Below are 24,677 nucleotides of genomic sequence, written 5' to 3'. Positions count from 1 at the left end.
TATGATGTAATGGACAACACAAACACATGTAAGAAACTGCAAGATACTTTACAAAAGGGCAAACTGAAACTACTTCAAAGATTAAACAAACTGAATAAATCATTAAATTAGGATTCTCGCTACTTTTTAAACTTCGCCGAACATTTTGGGGTTTAAACGCCATGACTGGAATAGATCCCACTGAAGTTAGCACTGTTAAATCATCAATGTTTAACAGTGCTCATCTCAGCAACTGCAATATCTCCATACAGAGCCAGCCGTAAGCATATAGGTCAACTAGGCTCCATAATTATGGTGATTTTACTTATTTATTTACATTTGCTTACCGGGGAATTCCGTAGGGTTGCCACCTTTTCATATGGACATAGTGGGACATTTTTGGGACACACATCAGATTTTACAGGCCGACACAAACCCACGGTTAGTACAAGGGATAGAGCTTTCCTTTCTTGCCTTCTGTGTCACTGTTAGACAGAGGCACAGTATACTAACCTCGAAAAAGAGCATAGCAAAATAAATTTAAAATGGGTGGCGAAAGCCAAACACATTCTGGCTAGGCTTATAAATAATAGCCTAGCATGAACCTATAAATATAAGCTCATTCTTGTAGTAGTTTAGTTGCTTATCCTGTTTCTTGTAACATGTAGGTATTTTAGATACAGAAAGAACTATTGTATGCAACTATCACATTACATATGGGACATAATTATGTCCTACAATATCAGGACATTTGCCACATTTAATATATTCGGTCAGGACACAACCGCCCAAAGAGGGACTGTCCCTCGCAAAGTGGGACAGGTGGTAACCCTAGAATTCCGACTGGATGCAGGTCCAGTTTCAGCAGACGCCCGGGGAGAAAAGCTGAACATCATGTACATGATAAACAGAGATACGAAGTTGCAGCAATAGTAAATAACATTACAGGCTGCTGGCTTTAATACAAGATATTGTGCATCAACAGTATATACAGTAAATGTTGCAAGTTAAGATTGTTACTAATATTATAAACAACAAGAAACTAAGTTATCAAACAAGATTTTAAAGTATGTAAAGACAACTAGTTAATTCTTACTGTGGTTAGTGGTAGCGATAGTACAGAAGAGTGTAGGTGGGGGGTAGGTAAGGGCGGGGGTGTTAGTCTGGATTAGACTGCATGTAACAGTAGCATACTTATTTCTTTATGTGGCACTTCCAGCACCAAATTACAAGGAAAAAACTTGACCCTTGAGTGGCGTTCATTTAAAGGAAATAGCAAGTTCAAAACTTAACACAAGACAAAATAGTAAGGGACTACAAAATAGTTACCAAAATGACTGCAACTAAAGAAGCACACCTCTGATTTGGGTTCTCTACAATAAATACATAACTCATACAACCACACATCTCAACTATCCAAATTTTTGCCTCACATTTTTGGTCTATTCCTCATAAAGCTTGATACACTAAATAATGATATACATTTGCGTTTCAGATTTCATATACCTCAGAAAATGTATGCCAACACAACCCGTTATATAGATCTTTCAATTTCCAGTCGTGGCTGGTACCTCTGCAGTGCGTACAAGTACCATGTGCATTTTTTTCATCCACTAGAGCATCCTATTCATGCAAATTTTGTTTATGACAGAAACAGTTAAAAATCTCTCCCTATTTTGGACCTTTATCTCCCACCACAATATTTTAAAATTTTTGTCCAGACTGTATTGTTAAGCGGCTGGGAAGTAGTCACACAACCTTCAAGCTCCCATTCATAGCAAATTAACTCCGTTCTTATCCGTTTTTATTTTCCCACCCCCGACAGTTTGGGTGGGAATAGCTGTATCAGACAAGTATACATTCTGAACCTCCATTACATCAGGACAAAATACATTTCCGGTTTCCAAGCATAGCATCACACTGCTTTCTGTCGGTTTCCAAGAAAAAAAAAAAAAGCTAACTGAAATAGGCTCTTCTACTGTAAATGGTGTGTGTGTGTGGGGGGGGATCAGCATTCATTTATATCCATGTCAAAATAAAATTGTTCAAAAGAGCAAACGATACAAGTTTTAGCTATCAATGTCCCCTAAAATTTAATCATTATTATAGAAACTCTGAAGCAAATTCACATACATAAGCCTACAATTTCGCAAGACCACCGGAAGCGAACTGAAAGTGCGCGTAAATATAATAAACTTTAACACAACTAGTATTCATCACAAGAATTACTCCAACTATACGACTATATCACTTTTCCTAGTTAAAGAGAGAAAACTGCAATCTAATCACCTTACTTTACCTCGTAGGTGGAGCAAAACAGTAGAAAATAGTTCCCTTGTTGTGTATCGTTCCGAGAAAATAACAGTTTATATTATAGAGAATATAGCGGAAGGATATACATTTAGGGTGGGTGGTAATATTCCCATAAGTCTTTACTCTATGACGAACTACTTTTTCTTTAAAAATTGGCTTACCGGCGACGCCATTTTCACAGTACTGTAACTTATGGTTCAGTGCTGTTCTATATCTGTTGTAGTTGTAGATAATTGTTTTAAACTTTTTTTTTACGTTTTTCTTTTTTAATTCAGCCTTTTCGTTCATTTTAAATTTTCATCATGCCTGGTATTCCTGATAGAGATCGTGGGAGAGATAGAGGGTACGTATTTATCGTATTAATATATTATGTAAATTAGTTGAAATTGAGGGTTTTTCCCCACTATGTGAAAATTGTAGGTATATTAGTGGCTGTTTTGATATCGTTAATCGCCTTTTAAAATCCTACGTAGGCAGGGGTAAATGTCCTATTTACTTAGGCTTTTAAACGTTCTGTCCAAAATACTACTGTGCTACGTAGGATTTAAGCGCACGAAGCGTGTTTTTTATACACATAATTTATAAATATTACGCTGATATAAAAGGTCTGTTGCCATGCGGTTTTAGTGGAAGCAAAATGCCGGCCGGTGTCTTTGTTTCCTGTGAGTATGTTCCTAAAATGGCTGCGAGTAGAAAGTGTGGCGTAGATGTATTTGGCTCCCATCCCAGGTATTTAAACCGTAGTTGTCAGCGTTTTTGGCTTTCTTTTCCAGCTATATAGACAGAAGACTTTCTGTTTAATGTTTTTTACCTAGTGGTATAAAATTCTTAATTCCATACATTTGCCTAATTTGTATAGTTAAGTAGTTTTTTTTCTAGGTGTGTGCTTTGAAAACGATCGTTAATGATCACTAGTGTGACTGGAATTCCATGTGTAGACTACTGTAATTCATTGACATGGTGTAGTGTCTCGAGTGTAATGGCCGGTGTCGGCCACTTTGTCAGCATGATCGGGCGTTTCCCTTGTAAGGCGTTTTTATATTGTATTGTAGGTTCGGTGGACCTCGTTTTGGTGGTAACAGAAATGGGCCTCCTCAAGGGAAAAAATTTGGTAATCCAGGCGAGAAACTCACTAAGAAAAAATGGAATCTAGACGAGCTTCTTAAATTCGAGAAGAACTTTTACCAAGAACATCCCGATCTCACCGCACGATCCATGGTATGTGAATTTAATAAATACATGAGCATTTTGTAAAGTTATAATGTTGAAGTGTTTGACTGTTAAGCAATACTAAATTGTAATCTCGAGGGGAACACTTCCCGTTGTACTCCACTTGGATTCTGTATCAGGGGTGTTAATTCCCTTTTCACGTGATTTCTTATTTTGCCCCCCCCCCCCCCCCCCGCCATAGCTGACACGTATTGTTCAGTTTCCGCCAAATCTCAGCCTCTCTAATTTAACGCCAGTTAATTGGATCCGTATGCTTTGCAGACGTCACCTTTTCTATATTTTAGTGTGCTCATTAGTCATGGGAGTATCAATAGTTTATACGTAGTTTTTTTCTAGTACATACAGAAAATGTTAGTTTCTATTCAGAATGCGCAGTACTAGTTATCAGCCATTTTTACTTTTCTTGGCTGGCGGCCGGACGCTGCTGTGGGTGCCACTGTATTCTGGCCTTCCAAGACTCCTTTTCATGCTCTTAGGTCTATAGCGATATTTCCCCTGTAGGCGGAGTAGTAGGCTTCATGCCGTACTTAACTCCCGTAGTCTTTGGTGTAGATTTCTGGACTCTCCAGTACGAGGGCGCTCTGCCAAGATGGTCTCATTGCGGGTGCTTCTGCGCAGGTGTCTAAATCAGCGCAGCCTCTTGTTCAGTGGGCGCTGAAGTGAGATTCCTAAGATGGCATGACAGTAGGGCTCTACAAAGTCTCTCTTAAGGGGATTAGTATTGAAATCGTATACTGGAAAAACGGTAGGTGGTGGGAGTGGAGTCTGCGTCTTGGTTGTGTATGCTCACTTAAACGAATATTCTCACGTTGGTAAGCTGTCGAACAGTAACGCTGCTTTCAGGCTACATTCCATTCAGCAGCTAAGCATGTTTGCTGACAGTGGGTCAGTCATACTTAAGTTTGGCGTGCTCTCTAAAGCAAGTCACTGCTCAAACATGGAGCTTAGAACACTGCATGGCCCCACTTGGCACACCATGGGGGGGGGGGGTGAATGCTAGAATTCCTTAAGGACAACCGTGGGATTACTTCTGACCTTTACTATTAAAACAGTTCCTGCAGTTCTGTGCAGATGTGGGTGTGTTAGTGATTGGGGAAGTGGCCGATCCTGACAGGGATGCTAATTTGCATGTGACATGATGGATGTCACTAAACTGTTGGTACTGTGCATGAATATTACATAGTCACATGCAAATTACAAGCCAGTTCTATATTAGTGTTATCAAAATAAAGTTTAAACCCAGTCATTTTTTCTCTGCTTTTGCAGGGGGCACTCCTATGTGGGGGCATTGTGCTTCTCGCTTTGACATACAAACTGATATCCCCCTGTATTGAATTGACTAAGTGGGTACATTAGTGAGGGCAGTTTCATTGGCTTAAGTGTTGCGGTTTCTTTTACATTTGACTGGTACAGTCCGGTTGGATATGTCCATTTCAAGCGGAGGCCCAGGGAGAAGAACTCCAGATAACACAGAACATAACTGACACGAGTCACATTTACAAAGGCCTCTATGTATTTGCAATGTGCAGTGTGTGATATACAAAAACATTCCAGCAAGCTATTGAGCGAGATTCGTAGCAGATTAATTTAAGGCATTCAGTAACTGACTAAGGGTTAGTATAGGGACAAAGCCCAGTGCTCTTTAAAATACTATTTGAAGCCTTATTTAGGGGTTTAATTGTTAATGGCCACACTGCACAACCAATGGAGCATGTTTTTCCTTCATGATTTGTCATCCTGCTGACCTACCAGCAGTTCTTGTACAGCACAGAAAGGTAACTGGTGTATTTCTCATTCCCCTGTCCTGCATCTATTTGCAATACTTCAAATAAAATGCTCTTCCTGTGCTGGCCTTGTGGAAACGGAACGCATTTATCGATATTCATTTTGGCACAGGAATGTATATTCAGATTCAACAAGCTGCAAGGAATTGGGCTGGAGGCATGGTTAGGGTGGGATTTGCTTGACCTTCTTCCTATTTAGTCCTTGAGTAAACAGTACAGCATTTAAAATACTTTGTCTACTGATTTCTCCAGTATCTAGAACAGTACCTTACCATACTGTGGTAGCTTCACTTTCAAATAACTTTTCCGCCCTGGAAAAGCTTGCTGTAGTCCAGTCCCTTCATTGATGAGGCCAGTGAATACATGTAGTTTTCTGGCCAATTAAAACCTGTCTATGCTGTGATGTCACAGCTTTCTGGTTCTTCCCCTATCCATACAGAACACAGACTTGAACAAGGAAATAGTACACAAGTCTCCTGTGGGCTGTCAATCACAGCAGGCAACAGCTCAAGTTACCATTGGAACTCTGACAGCTGGGGAAGTTAGGTGTGGAGGGGGGTGGGAGACTAATAGCCCAGTTCTGGCTAATTTGTAGTCTGTTCTGTGGCATTGTACTCTTAAGTAGTTGAGTGCCATGATATGTTGCTTAGCACACTTCAGGTTTGTGCATAAAAAGTCAGTGCCGTGGCTGGAGCTTTAGGAAGAAAGCTCTGCATGACACCTTTTATAGACCAGCACTGCATTGTGGCCTGTCTAGAGCCAGACTAAATTGGTATCACTTAAAGATGCTAGACCCATGTGGTCAGATTCTGTAATTGTGTATAAAATATATATAAAAAAACCTAAATGGACCCAGTGTGTAAAATGTAGGAAACCCCAAACTATGGTTGTTTCATATCGTGGTGTAGCTACTTGGTTTCATTCCTGAAATAAAGAACTGCACCTCAAACTCTAAACGTATTTTAAGTAGTATCCCTTTGTTAGGACAGGGCCACCCTACCAAGACAAAGACTAGGAGTGCGCCAAGGTAAGTTGGACACAAGTTAATAAGTAGGCAGGCAGTGGCATTTCAGATGTTGATTTTCTTTAAGAATAGAGTTCTAAGTGTGAGGTTACTCTTGTGTGCCGTAGGAATTCTAATTCAGAAATGATTGTGAGGGGGAGAAGACTCTTATCTTAGTTTTTAGATCTGTTTTTTTGTAACAAAATTCTCCGTGAATGCTGCTGGAATTGGAGAAATGCCTACATTCTTGTGTTGGAAGCTTAGCCTTTTGATATGGATGAAGGTGACCCAGGTCGTCCTCTGCAGCAGTTAATGGAGAAATGAGATGCTTGTTGCATTAAGGAATTGCTTACCTGTTTGCCACAAACATAACTCCAGTTGCTGAATAGTAGGAGCTACAGTGAAGCATTAACTAATGGTAAACACCTGCTTCAGTATGTTTGTAGCTGTTGGAAGGTGTCACTTTGACCTAAATTGCAGCTGATCCAAGTGATTTGACTGCTAAAGCTGTCTGGAGGATTAAATGAACTGGTCTCTCCTGTTTCCTTATAAAAGAATTCTCCCTTGAACAGAGTGTTAAATTGCTATGAGTTTGCCACCTGGGGGGTAATGTTTGAGTGGAGGCTCTTGGAAAATGAGATGCTAAATTCATGCTACCACACAAGCTGTTATTTCATTCTTTGCTTCATGTGAAAGCAGATGCATTTGACTTCTCCAGAGTAAGTGTATCCATTGATTTTTTTTTTCAGTTTGCCCAGTACATGTCTGTCCTAGATCTGCATGGCAGTCATCCACTGGGTGGGCACTTGGGTATCTCCAGTCCAGTTGTATACAGGGAGTACACATCAGGAAAAATAAGAAATGCAACACAATTGGGTCAGATTTGGAGAGATCCCCTGTACTAATAACATGATTTGTTTAAAAAAAAAAAAACGGAACCAAGAGACAAATTCCAGATTATTTTTCAAAGACTTAAGCTTTTGGGATTGGTGATAGTAACTTGGATGTAGACCAAATAAGTCTAAAATTGATTAAAGCCCAGTGTCTTCTGTAATAGGTTCATACTAGGCTATCTGCCCTAGGGCATTTATAAGCCTAGCCAGAGTTTGGCTTTCGCCACCCATTTTAAATTAATTTTGCTGTGCCCTTTCTCGAGGTTAGTATACTGTGCCTCTGTCTTAAGTGAGACAGAAGTGATGCCCGGGGTAAACCTACAATCTCCCATTCACTCAAGATTTCCCTTGGAGAGACATAGGGACTCTGCCTAACCTGGACTGGGATTTTATTCCAGAGTGAAGGGAGCCTGTGGATTACAAATCTGTCCCATGTCCTATTTAATTCAGTGCTGAGGTTCATGTCTCGAGCGTGTAGCTCTATGGGATTTGGATTTTCTGAGGTGCAGCATGTCCATTAATTCCGGGTTGGACATGGCTGTATACGTCAGGCACAGATCGCCTCTGAGCATGTGGTATGCCACTGAGTAGAGCTGGAGTTTCTTTAACCGGGCAGCATATGGCATCTATTTGAGCCCTTTGATCCTCTTGGTGAGGTACTTTTGGAGTCTTTCCAGTTGCTGCAGGTGTCTGGTAAGGTACATCCAAAAAGAGGCATTGTACTCAATGATGGGCCTGATGAGGGATGAGTAAAGAGGCACGATGACCTCCCCTGATCTAGATGTGTATCCCTTCATGATTAGGTGGGCTATACAATGTTTTTCTAACCACTTTGGCCACGTGGTTGTCAAATGAGAGATTGCTATCAACTTGGGTCCCTAATTACTTCTGTACCTAATGGATTACCATCTATGTGGTAATTTGTGGGCACTTTGTTTTTGCCAAAGGGGATGACTACACTTTTTGGTGTTTAGCTTGAGGCCATGGCTCTGGCACCAGTTGTCTGTATGAGGCCCTTTATCTGTCTGCTATGTCTATATTATGCAGTTTGCAGTCATTGCCAACGGAACTCAGCCATAGTCCTTCGTCCGTGGCCTGTACCTCCGAGAAATGTATATACTGAAACAGAGGTCCCAGGACTGAGCCTTGTGGGGCGCCACTTGTAACTGGTTTGTCTAGTGAGGGTTTACATTTTTTTTATAATGCCAGAGTGAGGGGAGGGGTTTTTATATTTAACCTATAATGCCTGGAGGGTAGGTATCGAAGGCTTTTGCGAGGTCCAGGTAGGCTGTGTGGACCTTCTTCCCCTTGTCAGTGGCCTTGGTGACTTTCAAAGACCTCAACCAGGTTTGAGGCAGGGTCTGTCCTTAAAGCTGAACTGGGTAGGATCCAGTGTCTGTAGGTCCCCAATATCTTTGAGGTCCATGATGATCCTTTCCATAGCTTTGCAGACCAAGCTAGTCAGGCTTATGGGGCGATAGTTTCCAGGATCCGTTGAGGCAGCACCTTTGTGGAGAGGGACCACTGTTGCTGTACGCCACTCTTTGGGTACATATCCTGTAGTAAGGCTGAGATTGAACAGTAGTTTTATGTTTGGGTTTAGCTTTTCTTAGAGTTCATGTAGGACGCAGCCCCAGACACCGTCTGGTCCCATTGTGTCTTTTGCTTTTGAGAGGGCAGCTCTTACCTAAGCATCTGAGATGTCAGGGGGGCAGCACTCTGCTGGGATAGATATTTGCCCTTTTGGTGGGGAGGGGGGAGAGAAGTTTGCACTGAACCTGTCAGCTAGGATGTTGACTGTCTGTGGGTTCGGTGTATTTTGTCATTTTGGACTAATTCTGAGCATATCTGGGAATTCTCACCCAGGTTCCTAACGACTAAAGAAAGCCTTGTGATTAATGTCCTGTGCAATTTTTCTCTCTAAGCTGGCCTTAGACGATTTTGAGTGCCCGTAGTTTTTTGCTAATGCTGATCAGAGATGCCTTCCCTTTTGGGATTTTGCTCTCAGATGCCTTCCCTTTTTGGGATTTTGCTCCATGTAGTAGCTTCCTCCTATTGTATAGTTTGTTTATGGCTGGGGTCCACCATACAGGAAGTCTGCCTTTGGAGGATTGAGTCTTGGTTTTTATTTGGGATTGCATGATCCATGCATTCCTGAAGGTGTTCATAAAAAGCATTTATAAAGGATTCTGCGGTCTGGGCCGTATTTTCCACAGGCCCGGGGGCTTTGAAGGATTCCACCTCTGTTTTGAGGAGTGTGAAATTTGCTTTAGAGAAGTTTTTCACTGGTTTTCAGAGCAGGGGGTGGAGTCAGGATGTGAATATCCAGTCTGCTCACTTGGAGTGGTTCACTTTAAGAGGAGGACTTTCAACTTCATGCTTTGACTTTTGGAAAAGAGGTATCTGGCAAGGGATTTGGGAGGGCCTTGAATCTATTTTCCTCTGCGATGTAGGTGTGGGGGTGGCTGCTGTGGGTTTAAGCAGAGGGCTAGACTAGCTGTTACTAATGTACCCAGTTTGCAGAGTAACATTGTTCTGGTGTTGCAGGTGCTCAGTATGCCATGTGAACTGAAACTGTCAAGATTCCAAAACTTTTTACCTCTGCACCAACTGCTTTCAGTACAGTGCAATGTTGGCTGCACTAGTGATATGGAGACACTGTTGAATGGCTTGATTGTAGAAAATGTAATTTCACTAATTTTTAAAAGCAAATCTGCACATGCACAAGTAGATCAAAGCTCTTCCTTTCCAGTTTAACCCCACTCCAAGTGGGCAAAATGGAACACCTGTGGTATTTGGTTTGGTTGCCGAAGGTGCACGGTTTGGATTAGTGTACTTTTGCTGAGCATTGTTCTGCTTCCCAGCAGACTAGTTGCATGCCTGTAGTCAGTGGTGCGGGGCTGAGCAACTGGATATCATTGGATGTGAAAAAACATCCAAGATGACCCTGTTGACTCTTCAGACCTGCCACGGTACTGCCTATGCAGTAGTAGGCCTGTTTGAGAGAATTTTTGGACCAAACAAGCTTTCTTGGATCTCAAAATGTAATAGTAATGTTGGCTGACAAATTTGGGACGGTGAAAGTCTCCACTGCCTGGCTTGCATGTTTAGGCTGTGCTTGATAAAGCTAGTAGCTGTTAATGTAGAGGGCAACAACCTTTACCATCTTGGTGTTCTCTGTATTGAGGTACTGAGTTTAAGGCTCAAGCCTGGTCACCCAAGTGTGAATGTTCAAACACACCCACACATACACCCCTACAGAAACTTGTGGGGTTTTGCATCATAATGGTAGGGGGGCGTGCTGTTTGCTCTCTCATTCTGGTATTGTCCATTTCCAGGATCAGTTTTAACTGGGTTGGTTCTCAGTTTCATGGTTAAACTGCAAAACTACACAAGTTCTTTGGCGTATTTTGTTTCTCATTAGTTGTGTGCCTCCCGGTGTTTCTGTAGCAGTGTCCTACTGCACCTCTAGGTGTTAAATATGGGTACATATTTGTATTCCAGAACTGCATAAGAGATCGGAATATTTTGTCTTGAAGCATACATAATGGTAGATACAATTGTATTGGTATTTGACCTATGTTTTTGTCAATTGTAGGATGATGCTTTTTTCTTTTAATCCAAGCCCACTGAGTTAAAGGTATACACTCAAAAGAGCTGTACTGGAGGTAATGGGTTAAAATGAGTGCCCTGTTCTAAATGTACTAGTATGACTAATGGAGAATTCAACATCTGAATTTGTGACTGCTTCCTGGAGACATTGGTAAACATAGTTGGTGTCATTCCACACCATTTTAAATCTTTGTTCATACTATTGTATTGCATGGGCTGAATGTAACTTTCATAGTTTGGCATAATTTTGCTTTTTTACAGCTCCATTTGTTGAATTCCTTAATAGATTTTCACTGACTTCTTTGCTGTAGTTGATTTGTATTGTTGCCCCCCACCACCACCACCACCCTGTCCCAAAGAATTCAAGTATTTAGTTTGCCTGGGAGGGAGGGTACAAGATGCATCTACCCTCTTCCAAGCAGTCTTCCCCTAAAAAACTAGTTGGCCTGCCTTGGCAGTTTGCTCCTAGCCTTGGACACCTCCCAGCCCTGTAGCTGTGGTGTAGGGTCTGGGCAGCTGCTGCAGAGTCAGGTTGGCAGGCAGAATGCCCTAGCAGAGAACTCTCCTAAAGGTGACAAAGGGCGGCTATTCATAAAGGTTTTCGTTGTGCTGGCAGTCCCTAGAGGGTGTAGATAACTATGCAACTTGCAGCAGGCTGTTTCAGAATTCTGTAGTAGTGAGACTATGGAGACCTTTATGGCTTTTATAAACCCTGAAGACCACCTTAATGAGGAAAGCGAATCCCACAGATCTGTATACAGACTGATTAAAATGCCACAGTATGTGTACAAGTATAGGCTGATGTGATTGCATTGGGGGAGGGTTGGAGCCTTTCTTGGCTTGGCCTGTGAACACTTCTGCTTGTGTAGTTTAAGCAGCCTTGTAAAGTAAATGTCCATAGAATCCTGCAGTTAAATGTCTATTTTAATTGGCAAACTGCAGATGTCATTTCTGTGCTGAAAGCAAGTGTAGTCCATTTTTTTTGTGACTTTGAAGGAAAGCGTCACAAATTCAGGTGCCTGCTCGGGGGGGGGGCATTTGGTTGAAACTTGAGTGTAGGAGGTACAGTAGCACAACTGTTAGACTTGGACTTTGTTTCCTTAATGTCATTTACACTCTTCTTTCCACAGCAAGAAGTAGAGCAGTACAGGAGGAGTAAAGAAGTCACTGTGAGAGGATATAATTGTCCAAAACCAACTATGCAATTCCATGAAGCAAGCTTTCCATGTAAGTACAGGGCATGAGTAAGTGCACCCAAGCCATTTGGTGGCGAAACTGTTTTACTTAAAGCTGAGAATTTGCATGCAGAGATTAGCAGTAACCTGGGAACCAGTACAGTACAGAAGTTGCCGTGGAGCTGTCTGACATACCAGCAGTACAAGTAGCCTTGGTTATTGGGGGCAGGCACACTTGGCACTTATGGTGCTAGTCTGTGGTTCACCAGTGAGATTTTATCATAGTTAGGATTTTACGTATCCTGACCGATTTGCACCTTAATTGTGCAGAGTTGCACTTGTATATGCTTGTTTTTTAAACTGGTTGTCATTAAGGGTGTTATAAATATTCAGAGTGGTATTTGAGGAGGTGTAGTTCTACACTTGTAATCTTTTTGTATGTAAAGGTGTTATGGGAGGGGGATGATTGGCTCAGATTTAAATATGTTTTTGCTGCTGGACTGTGGATGCCATTTCAACTGTTCTGTGTTTTTACTTTGCAGCTTATGTACTGAATGTTCTCGTGAGCCAGAATTTCACTGAACCAACTCCTATTCAGGCGCAAGGGTGGCCTGTTGCACTGAGTGGAAGGGATCTTGTTGGAGTTGCACAGACTGGATCTGGAAAAACTCTGGCAGTGAGTGTTTTCAGACAATTTTTGCATTTGGGGTATCATTGCATAAAAACAAACTTGACTCTAAAATGCAGTGTTTCTGTTGCAGGCAGAAAAGTCTTGAGGGTTTGTGGATAAGTAGTATTAAGACCAGTGCAGGCTCCACTTCAGAAGTTCTGTGACAGTCAACATAGTAAGTCCCACCCTGGCAAACCTAAAACCCACCCCTAAATGCACAAGAACAAACTTAATTGGTGACTTGCCTTCAGTGTCCCATACTTTGGTGGAATGAGGTATGCTTGTCCACCAGATTAACATGGTCAAAATTCCAGAGCCACTTTCTTGCAAAACCTTATTTTATGCCTCCTTGCATTATAGCAGAATTGATTTGATGGTTTAGTACCTTGACTGGCAGAGATCAAATTTAGTGAAGTGGGAGGACTAAGCTTCTTTTTTTTTTTACTAAGCATCTTGAGTAAGTCTTTCAAACTATGGAAGCTTAATTTGTGTGGCTGTTTAGGAAAACAGTTTGAAGACTAATTCCACGCCTGCATGCCATTGGGGTAAACTTGTTTTTATTCTGTATTATGGTAAATTTCCATACCCCCATGTTTTTCTTCTGACAATTGTTGCTAGCAACACAATGCAAGATTCTGGCCAGATTAAGCATATGTGCCCCCCTCAATTAAGTCTTGCTGTGGAGCAGTAGTCCAGTTTCATAAAGCTACTGGGATAAGTTATGTTCAACTTCTCCATCCTGTCATTTTACAGTTCCTGCTAGGACTAAACATACTCGTTTAAAATATTTTTTCCTCTAGAACAGTACCTTACCATACTGCAATAGTTTCATGTGCATGTATTGTGTACAGCTATCTTGGAAGTTGACATTTAAGTTGATGGCAAAAATTTGGCCATCATAAAACCCCACAACTATCTTTTTTCAGAAGTGGGTGGATGTGTGCCAATCTTCAGTAAATGGTAATAGGAGGTGCAATGGTGAGTCTTGCTGCCATTTAATGTTTAACATGGTTGCTCTTTTGAAACGGGCTGTGGGAGAGTTGTCAGTTTAAGCTAAAGTGGGCTGGACAGCATGCAGGAAAGGAAGCTTCTTGCTGTTTTCTCTCGTTTTAATTTCTAGAACTAATGTGTAGATTTGTGGTTTAAGTAGGCACACTATCACGCAGCTTTACAGTTGTGAATGGTAGATTTGTACAAGCTGCACTTTTTGTGTTCAGGTCTTGCAGTCTAATGTATTAAGATGATTTTGTCTGTAGAACTAGGGTATAGTGGGAGACCTCTGCACACTTTTGAAGGCTTTCTCTCTAAAACTGAAATTGCACTTGTAATGGTCTTTCTCCTTAGTGGGGACATTTGAATTTTTATAGATTTACCAAAACTTTTTGGTTAGCTTAATAAACGTGTGTGAAGTAGACCAAGCTGAAATGCACTTTATATTTGCTGTAGTGATGGCTCTAGTAACACCTGTTAACCATTTTTTCCCAGTATCTACTGCCTGCTATAGTTCACATAAATCATCAGCCTTTCTTGGAACGTGGAGATGGTCCTATTGTAAGTATCCACAAGGCATTTGTTTTGCATGTTAGTACTTTTTTATGGAATGGTGGTCTCATTGCCAGTAAAGTTTGTTCTGTTTTTTCCAGTCTTAGCCCAATTGTCAGTATACTTAGAAGTGTTATGTCTTTCAGTGTTTGTGTATACCTTGTCAGTTTTGGTAGTAGCTTTTGCTGTACATAGAGCTTGTTTCACTGCAGGGTAGAAGTGTTTCAGGGAGCACACTAGTCAACTAGACTAATAGTCTGTAGTAACTTTAAATGTGTTCAAAATTTACATGTTTTCTCCACCTCTTTCTCACTTTTAGTGTCTGGTGCTGGCACCAACCAGAGAACTGGCCCAGCAGGTACAGCAAGTGGCTGCAGAATATGGAAGAGCATCCAGACTGAAGTCTACATGCATTTATGGAGGAGCTCCAAAGGGACCTCAGCTGAGAGACTTAGAAAGAGGTAAACATAAAAGCTGGTGTGTCTATTTTATTTATTTTATTTATTTTTATTTTACATTTGTTGACCGGGCTAGTCTGGCTGGATACATGTCCATTTTCAGCAGAGGCCCGAGGAGAAAAGCTCCACTATATAGATCTAAGTACATTACATAAAAAATTGACTACTGTAAGATATAGCTAAATCAGAAATTACAAAAACAAAAAGAATGAAAGAGAATTTCAAAGAGAAAACAAGTTTACAATATGCAGTTCATTAAATATCAACGATTGTAGAAAAATGTACATACTTAAATCTCAAAAGTAAAGGAACAGAACTGAAATAGGGTAGAGTGAAGGAGAAACAGTGAGAGGATGGTTAGTCAGGTGTATTGCAAGAACAAAGCCAATGATTTTGGAAGTATAGTTTAATTTTCTGTTTGAAAAGTGGCAGGGATGTAGTCAGAGTTATGTCACTAGGTAAGAGATTCCAACTTCTACCTATTGTGTTAGTGAATAGAGAAATCACCTGCTGTATTTGCCTTTATAGATCTTGTCATGAGTTTACTAGAGGAGCGAAGTGAGTTAAGATTGTTGTAAGGGATTAGAAGTGGAGAGAGTATTGGGGTGTTGTCTGGTAGGTATAATATGTTGTGGGCAATAGTGAGTTGAGGAATTATAAGGAAGTTTTGAAATTCCAGCCATCCTAGTTGTTTTAGGTTTATACAATGGTGGGTCCTAAAGGGGTTACTAGTGGCGAAGCGAGCTATGTTATAGCAAGTTGCAAGTTTGTTAAGATTAATTTTCCTAAGGTTTGTATATATAGGGGAAGCATATAGGAGAGTTGATAAAAGATGAGATTTTGCAATCTAATGTCTAATGACAGTGTATGTAGTAGCAAAAATACTGACCTTTTATTTTTCTTTTTAGGTGTAGAAATCTGCATTGCAACTCCTGGTAGACTGATAGATTTCCTTGAAGTAGGTAAAACTAATCTAAGAAGGTGCACATATTTAGTGCTGGATGAAGCTGACAGAATGCTTGATATGGGCTTTGAGCCTCAGATACGGAAAATTGTTGAACAGATAAGAGTAAGTTTCTCTCTACCCCCTCCCCCATGTGTGGTGTGTGGCATTTCATCCACTAATCTTGTTTTGTCCTTACAGCCAGACAGGCAGACCTTGATGTGGAGTGCAACTTGGCCAAGAGAGGTTAGACAGCTGGCTGAAGATTTTTTGAAAGAATATGTGCATATCAATATTGGTGCCTTGGAACTTAGTGCAAACCACAACATCCTGCAGATTGTTGATGTTTGCCAAGACACTGAAAAAGATGACAAGTGAGTGTTTCAAGATTTGTGCTGATTTCCATTTGTAGATGGTGCCTGAATCTCTGGGGTTGGGGGCATATGTCGCTTTGCAAGCAGTTAAAACAGGACAACTATTTTCTTAACCTAGCAATGTTTTCCTAGTTGGATTGCTAAAATTAATTTTGTGTTGGTTGATTAGGGTAGTGATCCTACTGGACCATTAGTGTCCACTGAAGATGCACACACTTTGCATAAAATCAAAAATGGTCTTCTCACTAGTGTCAAGTGTTGGCTTCCTGTAAAGAATTGGAGGGGGGGTCCCTGTTACACAAGTGTTCCTAGTTCCCAATATGGAGCTGACCTTTACAGTCTGCTGTGGTAAATGGGGGAAGCTGCTAAGTGTAAACCAGTATTTGTGTAAAGTAAGGATTTTGTTCTGCTTAATGCTGCTGTTCTCATTTTGTCTTGTCAAACTCCCTTGTGCGCATATTGTAACATTTTTAGAAAGGGGGAAATTATCACTGAACCGGTTAAGTGTGGTGATGACTGCCTACAGTTGATTGTTGGGATGGTAAATTTGAGTAATATGGAGAAGTGTAATACAAACATGAACAGGTTTTTAAGCATCTGGAAGCTGTTGAGTCTGCTTGTGAGCTTTATGTTGAAGGCAGTGAAGGAGTTGGTATGTACTCCATTGTGGGTATTGGTATGTACTCCATTGTGGGTAGACTAGGTGTGAAGTTGTCATTGACCAGTTTCTTTATTTCAGGCTTGTTCGCCTCATGGAAGAAATAATGAGTGAGAAGGAAAACAAAACTATAATATTCGTAGAGACAAAACGGCGATGTGACGAGCTTACAAGAAAGATGAGACGAGGCGGGTAAGTGGATTTTCAGTTCTGCTACCAGGGTGTTGCATAATTTCACACTGCTATTTTCTGGTGCCTTGCACTACTGTTTACGTTTAATGTCTAGACTGTAGGAAAATTGTATGGTGTAAATTTGTCTATTTTGTTTAAACAAGTTATTAAGTTCATATTTTTCCTCCACAGCTGGCCAGCAATGGGTATACATGGTGACAAAAGTCAACAAGAACGTGACTGGGTTCTAAATGGTAAGCATTCAGTGGGGGAAGGGGAAACACTTGCACTGTGTTTATCAAAAGTGGTTTGTAAAAATTTGAGTCCAGTAAACACCTCACGGCTTCATATATACAGCAAAGTGGTCTTGATTATGCCCCTATTCCCCTTTGTTGATGCTGCGAATTTTGACAGCAAAAGATTTGCTGATGTTTGTATAGGGGGAAATGCTGTAAACCCTTGCAGATGTTCTATGCATTGTATGTTCCGTAGCTTTTCCACAAACTCCACTGAGTTCCATGCTCGCCCTAGTTAGGGTAGCAAAGGGTGCATGTCAAAGGTTTGCCTGCTGGCAGAACTGGAATATTTACATCTACTATTCTGGACATCCGTGGAGACTACAAATCCTAGCAAGCTCTCTACTTTTCTCCTTGTAGGAAGTTGACAGCACAGCCCCTTGCTGTATACTGCTGATCTAAAACCTGTAGTCTAGTCATTTCTAGCAGTTGATTAGGAGCCCCGTAAAACTAAGTGCAACGGGTCTGGAAGGGAAAAAAATGTTAGGGGTGTGGGGGGTTCCCATATATAGTTGGCAGCTTGTGGGGTGTGCAGGTCAGGGTAGTGTCCCTGTCCAGTCATACAGCTGTCTTTTTTTGAGGTTCAGACAGGATATTTTCTTTGGAAAAGGAAAGGCTGAACTTTTAAAGTTGACTTGCTTTAGTAATGCCTGGGACTTTCGGCTTAGTTGCAACTCCTGCAAAGCAGCCTAGTTTAACAGTATCATATGGATTTGTTAAATGTATTCTTGTTTTCTCCCCTGTCCTGTCTCCATGTTTGCTGTAATGTGCTGTACAGTTACATCTTCACTTTTTCTTTCTGCAGAATTCAAACAAGGCAGTGTTCCAATTTTGATTGCTACAGATGTCGCTTCCAGAGGTCTAGGTTAGTAATCGTCTTTGTAAACGGTCTGAAAAAAAATGTGGAAAAAGTTTCACTGCTTTTGTATAACTCTTTGCTTTTTGAGTCTTTCACATGAAGGTGCAGTCTTTGGCAAGGACTAGGCATGACAACCCGAGGAATCGAGAGGGGGATGGAGGACTTGGAGTAGATCGGCTGGCTGCTTCCCAGTCGAATAGCGGTAAAAGGATGAGAGCATTGTGTGCCAGTAATCTTCATGTGCATTGGCGAAAAATTTTGTTGCAGAGGAATATGCCCCTGTCTTGTACAGTCTCCTTGCTTTGAATGTGTGCTATGGTGCACTGACACTTAAGGGTGTGCACTGAGGATTGAATTTAAAGAAGTTTTTTAGTTGTGCTTTACAATTAGGGTAGGAAACCAAAACCAAACTTCTTTAAGTTCATATAATGGGACAGTGTTTGATATTCCTATGCGTTTTGGAAATTGCTGAGTACTGGCACAAGTGTTTTTACAGAGATGAAAGGGGGGTGAACCTGTAATCTTTTGAAGTGCAATGTCCTCCATACAAAGTCATGTCAAGACCTGCCAGAGTCTCAGGTGAACACTGGCTTCCTGAACACTTTCACAGACTATTATTGATATCCTGGCATCTTTGGTAGCTTTCTTCACTGGGAACGAAGGGGGTTGCAGACTTTACAGCTAGTTATTTGTATGAGCCAAAGGTCTTTTTCCATGAAGTGTGGGAAGGATCTTGCTTTTTATTGGAAGGAAATTGTAGAGCATGTGCTACCAAGAGCTTGTTTTTGCCTTTCTGTGTAAAGGCATTTGGATATCTAACTTCTGGGGAGTTCAGACTTGGGCAAGAAAGTATTTTTAAGAATCAGAAATGTTTCCCCTGTTAATCTGTATTAAAAATTGTTGTGCATTTTCAGCATTTAAGTGTTGGGTGGCTTCAGGCATGCTAGCCCCAGGATTTGAGTTTGAGGAATGTGCTGCTGTGTAACTTGTGACATATTGTTCAAGATTGTTGGGACCCATTCTTATGAATGGGTAGAGCCTCAGTGTGAGCAGTAGTATTTCTCAAGGTGACAGGCTATAGACTAAAATGTGCAGTTAATGTTTATAATGGTGGCATTCTTGATCTTGCTGTCTTTATTTTGAATTTTCAACTGCAGGGGATTTTACCTAGGGGCTGGGAGTGGAAACTTCTTTCCCCTCCACATCCCAAAAGTTAATCTTTAAAAGTCTTCTAATAGTGGACTTTTTCCCCCCAAGGTAATTTTGTATCAAGTTTCATAATGCAAATATGAGGGGAAATTTTAAATATGCATTTTTTACCAAGTGGATGGAAAAGCTCAATCGCCCTTTAATTTTGCCTTTTGCAGGTTGGCTGGGTTAAAATTGCCAAGTGTTGTACAACTTTGTTTGGAGGCCTTTGGTAACTGATCCAATGGTTCAGTTTCATGGTGGGCTCCCCACTTTCTCCAGTAGCTTTAGATTTGTCTAGTAGTTGCCAAGACTGTGTGCTAGAGGAAAATTTCCATAGAAGACCTTGGCTGCTATGAGAAGCATGCTGATTATGAGCTGTACATTTGGTAAAGACTTGGTCCTTTAGTTGCCAAGCACTGGGGTTAGAATAAGGGATATGTAGCCCCATGTGAGGAGTCTGTTGTGGGATATGGGATGTGCACCCCCCAATGGTATGCAAACCTGAGTAAAGTTTGCAAAGGATAAACTGCCAGAATTCCTGGGCAGTGAACATGCCACCAAATGTCAGTGGCATCTCTTCTTGATGTTAAAGGTCCCATCTGTTTCCCCAGCTCTGAGGTTGTGCCAAAATTTGTTTTGATAACTGGCAAATCAAGTATTTGGTTATCAGGATGTTTTGACCTAGCACTTTTCCAAGTGGTGCAAACATGTCGAGTGTTCATAAAACATTCTAGGGAAGCTGGTGGTATTCAAACTACATGGAGAGCCTTCAGTAGAACTTTCACAATCCTGGCTTGAGTGGCTCAGTGTTTTCTATAATAAAGATTGTCTAGTGAGACAAATCTTGTGGAAATGTCTTGTAGGTGTTAATGTTTAGGTATTCTAGGTATGAAGTGTAAAGTTGCACTAGTTCCACTTTAAAAGGATGTTATAGTAATGCCTTTCGAGGCAATTTCCCACCTTTAACATTGTTTTATAGGGTTCAAAAAAGCATTACTATATTAGATTCTGCTGTGAAGTCTATACCCGAAGTTGGATTCTGGGTCTACACTAGCTGTGCGATTTTGATTGGAAACAGCATGGAGATGTGAGTAAAGCTGCATTTCTGGATTAAACCTTGCCCCCCCCCAAACGAGAAGCACATGTAGGAAATTTGGCTTGAAGATTAAGCCCTCAGTTGTGAAACTGGTAGCATAGTACAGCTCATTTCATCTCTAGCTATATAGCATCAATGACCCCCGGTTGAGCATTAGACCTTGAAAGTACCCTGGCTGCAACAGATTTTAAAGGCCCTCTTGGTTGGTAGCAAAGACCAAGGTAGCGAACTAAATGTTTACATGATTTTGCATTTTGATTACTGAGAGCGCACTGATTACTACAGAACTAATTCCTAATCTCGGCTCGGGTTGTTTTCAGTGGTAGCAACAAAAGTGCAATTCCAACAGTGGATTCCAAGGGTAATGCAGTCTAGATGTGCACATCTTTTCCAGAAGGAAAGGCAGGATCAAAGTAGCAAGAGTGAGAAGCAGTTGTCACCTTGGAAAGTTACCATGGATAGCACTATTTCTTTAAGCAAGAAATGAATAATAAAGATAACCAAATCGCCCATCCACTCTGGTCTAGTGTTTACATGAAGCTCCTGGAAGCACCTTGCAAATAACAGGATGTATGCCCCCAAAACTTAGTGCAATGCATCCAGACCACTTGGCTACTCCATTTTTAGAATGGTTTAACAGTGTGGTATGTGTGGGGAGGGGGTCTGCTTTGGGTCCTTTGCTAGAAAGTGCTCTTTGAAGTTTTTGCAGTCTTGGAATGCCCCAGTGGGCAGTGCACTCCTTAATATAGGACTTAATTAGAAGCTCATATAAAGTGCATTTTAAACAAGAGAAAAGCGCTACCATCGCTGCCATTTTGGTTATGGAAGATGTCTGTTTAATCCAAATGAGTACATGGCTCCTGGCTTTAATCTTGCATGAGGGTCCCTGGTGCCCTACAACAAACACCCCCTTGGGCATCTGTCACGAGGTGGTATGAATTTCCTGTAAAGGTTGGGTTGAAACAGATCTGGGTGAGGGAAGAGTAACTTGTGCAAGCGCATATGTGCATGGTTGTCCATTTATGCACCCCTTTTTTGTGCAACCCCATGATGACCCCCTTGGCATAATTTGGTTCCTGTAAAGGGGCTTGTCTTCCTAGAGCTCTTCCTTGAAACACTATATTCACTGATTTGCTAACTATCTGTGCTGCAAGCCTTGCCAAGCCACCTGATTGGGTGAAATTAACATCAGTTTTCATACTCCAGACTGGCTTTGAAGTTAGTGCGGTCCATTTCTGTCGTAGACCAGTTTTGTTTAAGTACCCATGTCTGGCTGGAATGGAAGAGGAACTAGTTTGAGTCTATAGTCGGAAAAAGTTTAAAAAGTCTCGTAGACCCGGGCAACATGCAGTGGAAAAACTGCATGATTTCTGTTAAGGGGAAGTAAAATTAAATGCAAGGATTTCTAAGCTTGCTATTCAGGGCTTCTCTTGAAAGGTTAGCTCCTGTCCTTTAAAGTGTGGTAATGGGGTGGGAGGACCCACCACTGCCGTCAGCACTATCCTGATTAGTTTGATCTCAATTCCTAGAGCTAGTAGGGGAAGCCACTGTAACACTGCAGGTGTGCAAGGGCACGCGTATAAATTATTGCAGCTGTTTAACTGTTTAAAGTTGTCTAACTTGTCTCTTTGGTTTTGCTGTGGTGTGCAAAACTATATGCAAATACTTTTTGCCACACTACAATGTTTACAGATGTGGAAGATGTGAAATTTGTCATCAATTATGATTACCCTAACTCGTCCGAGGACTATGTCCACCGAATTGGAAGAACAGCCCGTAGTACCAAAACGGGTACAGCATATACTTTCTTTACTCCTGGCAACACACGACAAGCAAACGACCTCATCTCTGTGCTTCGAGAAGCCAATCAAACAATCAATCCTAAACTACTTCAGCTGGTAGAAAGAGGAGGTAAATTTATAACTGTATTTGTCTGACTTAATCTAGTTTGTCATTTTAGCTCTTGTGTAGAAAGTAAAATTTTGAATTTTAGATTGTGTATATAGATCTATATACACTGTGTGTATATAGATCTATAGGTAATAGACAACAGTTTGTGGACCTAGTGTAAAGTTGGGTTGGGGTGTTTTTTTAATATAAATTCTGCCTTCTGCCACATTAGTTTTCAGCTTGGTGATATGGAAAGATATGTACTGTGATTCCCATTGCCCCACCTGTAAACTTTCCTGTAGCATTTATGCGTTAATTTCTGCAGATTTTGTGTGGTGGGATGGGAACTGGATGTTGCATCTTTTCCTGGAAGATTTGTGAATTTGTAATTGTAAAAACTTTAAAAGTCCTTTGTAGATGAGATAAGAGTAAGTTGCTGTGAAGTGGACAATTTGAGTTCAGGATAAGTTGGTACTTTTAAAATTCAAATACTTTTGAGGTCCATTCTGCCAGAGCTTGCTTTGTGCATAGTCACACATGCCTGCCCACTGCCACCACTTGGAGCAGTCTCTGGTTTCTTTCTTGGGTAACAAAAAATGATGCTTGGGGGGGGGGCTATAGCATTTCTTTATTGAGGTGTCCGTTTTAGAACCTTGCAACATAATTGTCACTTTGCAGTGTATACTGTTACAAATTTTCTGATTTGTATCTAACAAATTTACTGTTTCAGTGGGTTCATATTTTGTGTGGTTGTAAGTTAAAAAGTCTTACCTTACTTTTTTTTATGCAGGTCGTTTCAGGGGTGGAGGCTTTGATAGGCGTGACAGATACTCTGCTGGCAAGAGGGGTGGCTTTAAAGGAAGAGAGAATGCTGGCTTTGGACCAGGACGGAGGGATGCCAGTGGAGGACCTGGAAGGAGAGATGCAAAACCCCAGCAGAATGGCTTTGGGGGAGCTCCACGTTATGGAAACAATGCAAATACTCCCCAATATGGTAACACTGATGGCTATGGGAACAGCTCATCCAACTTCAGGTCTGGAAATCAGGGAGGACCATCTGGCTTCAAACCCGGAAATCAAGGACCACCTGGCTTTAGGCCTGGAAACCCAGGGGGACAGTATCAAAGTGGAACAAAGCCTGGAAACCAGGGAGGGCCACCTGGAGGACCATCTGGCTTCAAGCCTGGAAATCAGGGGGGGCCATACCAAAGTGGAAACAAGCCTGGAAACCCGGGAGGACCATCTGGCTTTAAGCCTGGAAACCAAGGGGGACAATTTCAAAGTGGAAACCAGGGGCCACAGTACCAGAGTGGGGGACAATACCAAAATAGTTATCAGGACAGAAATCAGCAGTATGGAAGTGCTACTCAGAGTGGCATGCAGAACTTGCAAAATGGAATGAAAAATGCTGCAAGTACTCCTCAGCAGTATACATACCCCCCTCCTCCTGTGGTTAGTTACCCGCTTCCTGTATCTTCCACATATCAGTAGTAACTCCCTTTTTTGGATTGCATTTGTTTTACTGTGTCACGGTGAGTAATTTAATTCGACCAAAACTGAGAACTGCAGTGCAGTAGTTAATGGTGCACTTTATTTAAGTTTTACTGTTTCAGGAATTGCTTTAGTTGGTGATCTTGTATTGGAACTGTGGACCAACATGTTCTGTGATAGTTTTTTTGCAGAAATGGGACTATATAAGTCCTTAGAAATAAAGGATTTAATACAACACTTGTGTTCTTGTATTATTGTTTGTATTTTTTCTCTTCTCCCCCTTTAGTGGTTTGTTGGGACTGGCAGTTTCAAATCCACCTGCTTCCATGACTTAGTCTGGTTAAGTTTGAAACTTGTTCTAACCACTCTTCTGCAAATAAGCCTGGAGCTTACACTGAACCCAAATCAAGTTGGGACCGAGGATATGTATAACTAGAGTTGTAATTGGCACATTTGAGTGGAAATGACTGGAATGTTTCAGCTTTTTTAATCAATCAGCTCAGATGTCTGAATTCAGCAGTGACTAAAATGTATTTAGTTCAAGACACTTCAGTTGACTTTTATAGTAATGCTGTAAAAGCCGTGTTTTTTGTTTATCCAGTCCATCCTACTGGAACATGTTGGTCTCTGCTTTGATCTGGTGAATTCCGTGCTTGACCCTTCGTAAAGTCTTCCTTCCTATAATGCTGTGCTCCCCTGACCAGCTCTGATCTAGTTTGCCACCTTCCAAAGTAGCAGCAAGATGTGGACAGAAGTGCTCCACCTGTCTAGATATTCCACTGTAGAAGTACTATTTAAAATTGTTTACCAGTTTCTTTCAAAATTTACTCACTGGAAAAATTCTACTTTTATTTGCCGTGTAAACGTTTTTTCTCTTAATTGGTTCTATTCTGAATTTATCATTGCTTCTCTGGTGGGGCTTATCTTGTAGCCTTTCCATTTTGGGGAAGTCTACTAGTTTCAGGTGTTAAATTTGGACACTCCCTCAAGACCTCTGAACTTTGTCACATGTTTGAGGTGTCTTGTCTGAGTGCATCTTAAGGTGCTGC

At 41.2% G+C, this 24,677-nt stretch overlaps 2 protein-coding genes across 2 annotated transcripts in view; one reads left to right on the top strand and one right to left on the bottom strand.

The window, feature by feature from the left end:
- POLG2 (DNA polymerase gamma 2, accessory subunit) overlaps nucleotides 1-2,369 on the bottom strand; it is a gene marked incomplete in the record, with an annotated part of 565,932 nt that extends 563,563 nt beyond the window's left edge. Inside the window, 1 exon segment of the mRNA XM_044080883.1 lies at nucleotides 2,279-2,369.
- Nucleotides 2,370-2,473: 104 nt separating this feature from the next.
- On the top strand, nucleotides 2,474-23,863 carry LOC122809410 (probable ATP-dependent RNA helicase DDX5). Its single transcript, XM_044080882.1, has 13 exons — nucleotides 2,474-2,635; nucleotides 3,345-3,510; nucleotides 11,945-12,041; nucleotides 12,532-12,665; nucleotides 14,145-14,210; nucleotides 14,521-14,662; nucleotides 15,568-15,728; nucleotides 15,804-15,976; nucleotides 16,716-16,826; nucleotides 16,998-17,059; nucleotides 17,907-17,966; nucleotides 21,940-22,158; nucleotides 22,928-23,863. The coding sequence occupies exons 1-13, from the start codon at nucleotides 2,595-2,597 to the stop codon at nucleotides 23,626-23,628; spliced, it is 2,133 nt and encodes a 710-aa protein (XP_043936817.1). The 5' UTR covers nucleotides 2,474-2,594; the 3' UTR covers nucleotides 23,629-23,863.
- The last annotated feature ends 814 nt before the right edge of the window (nucleotides 23,864-24,677 follow it).

Source organism: Protopterus annectens, chromosome 8.part0 (assembly GCF_019279795.1).
Source record: "Protopterus annectens isolate FY-2018-M chromosome 8.part0, PAN1.0, whole genome shotgun sequence".
Classification (NCBI taxonomy): Eukaryota; Metazoa; Chordata; order Ceratodontiformes; family Protopteridae; genus Protopterus; species Protopterus annectens.
The sequence above is the reverse complement of the archived record's forward strand: the minus strand, read 5'-3'. Positions and strand labels throughout refer to the sequence as shown.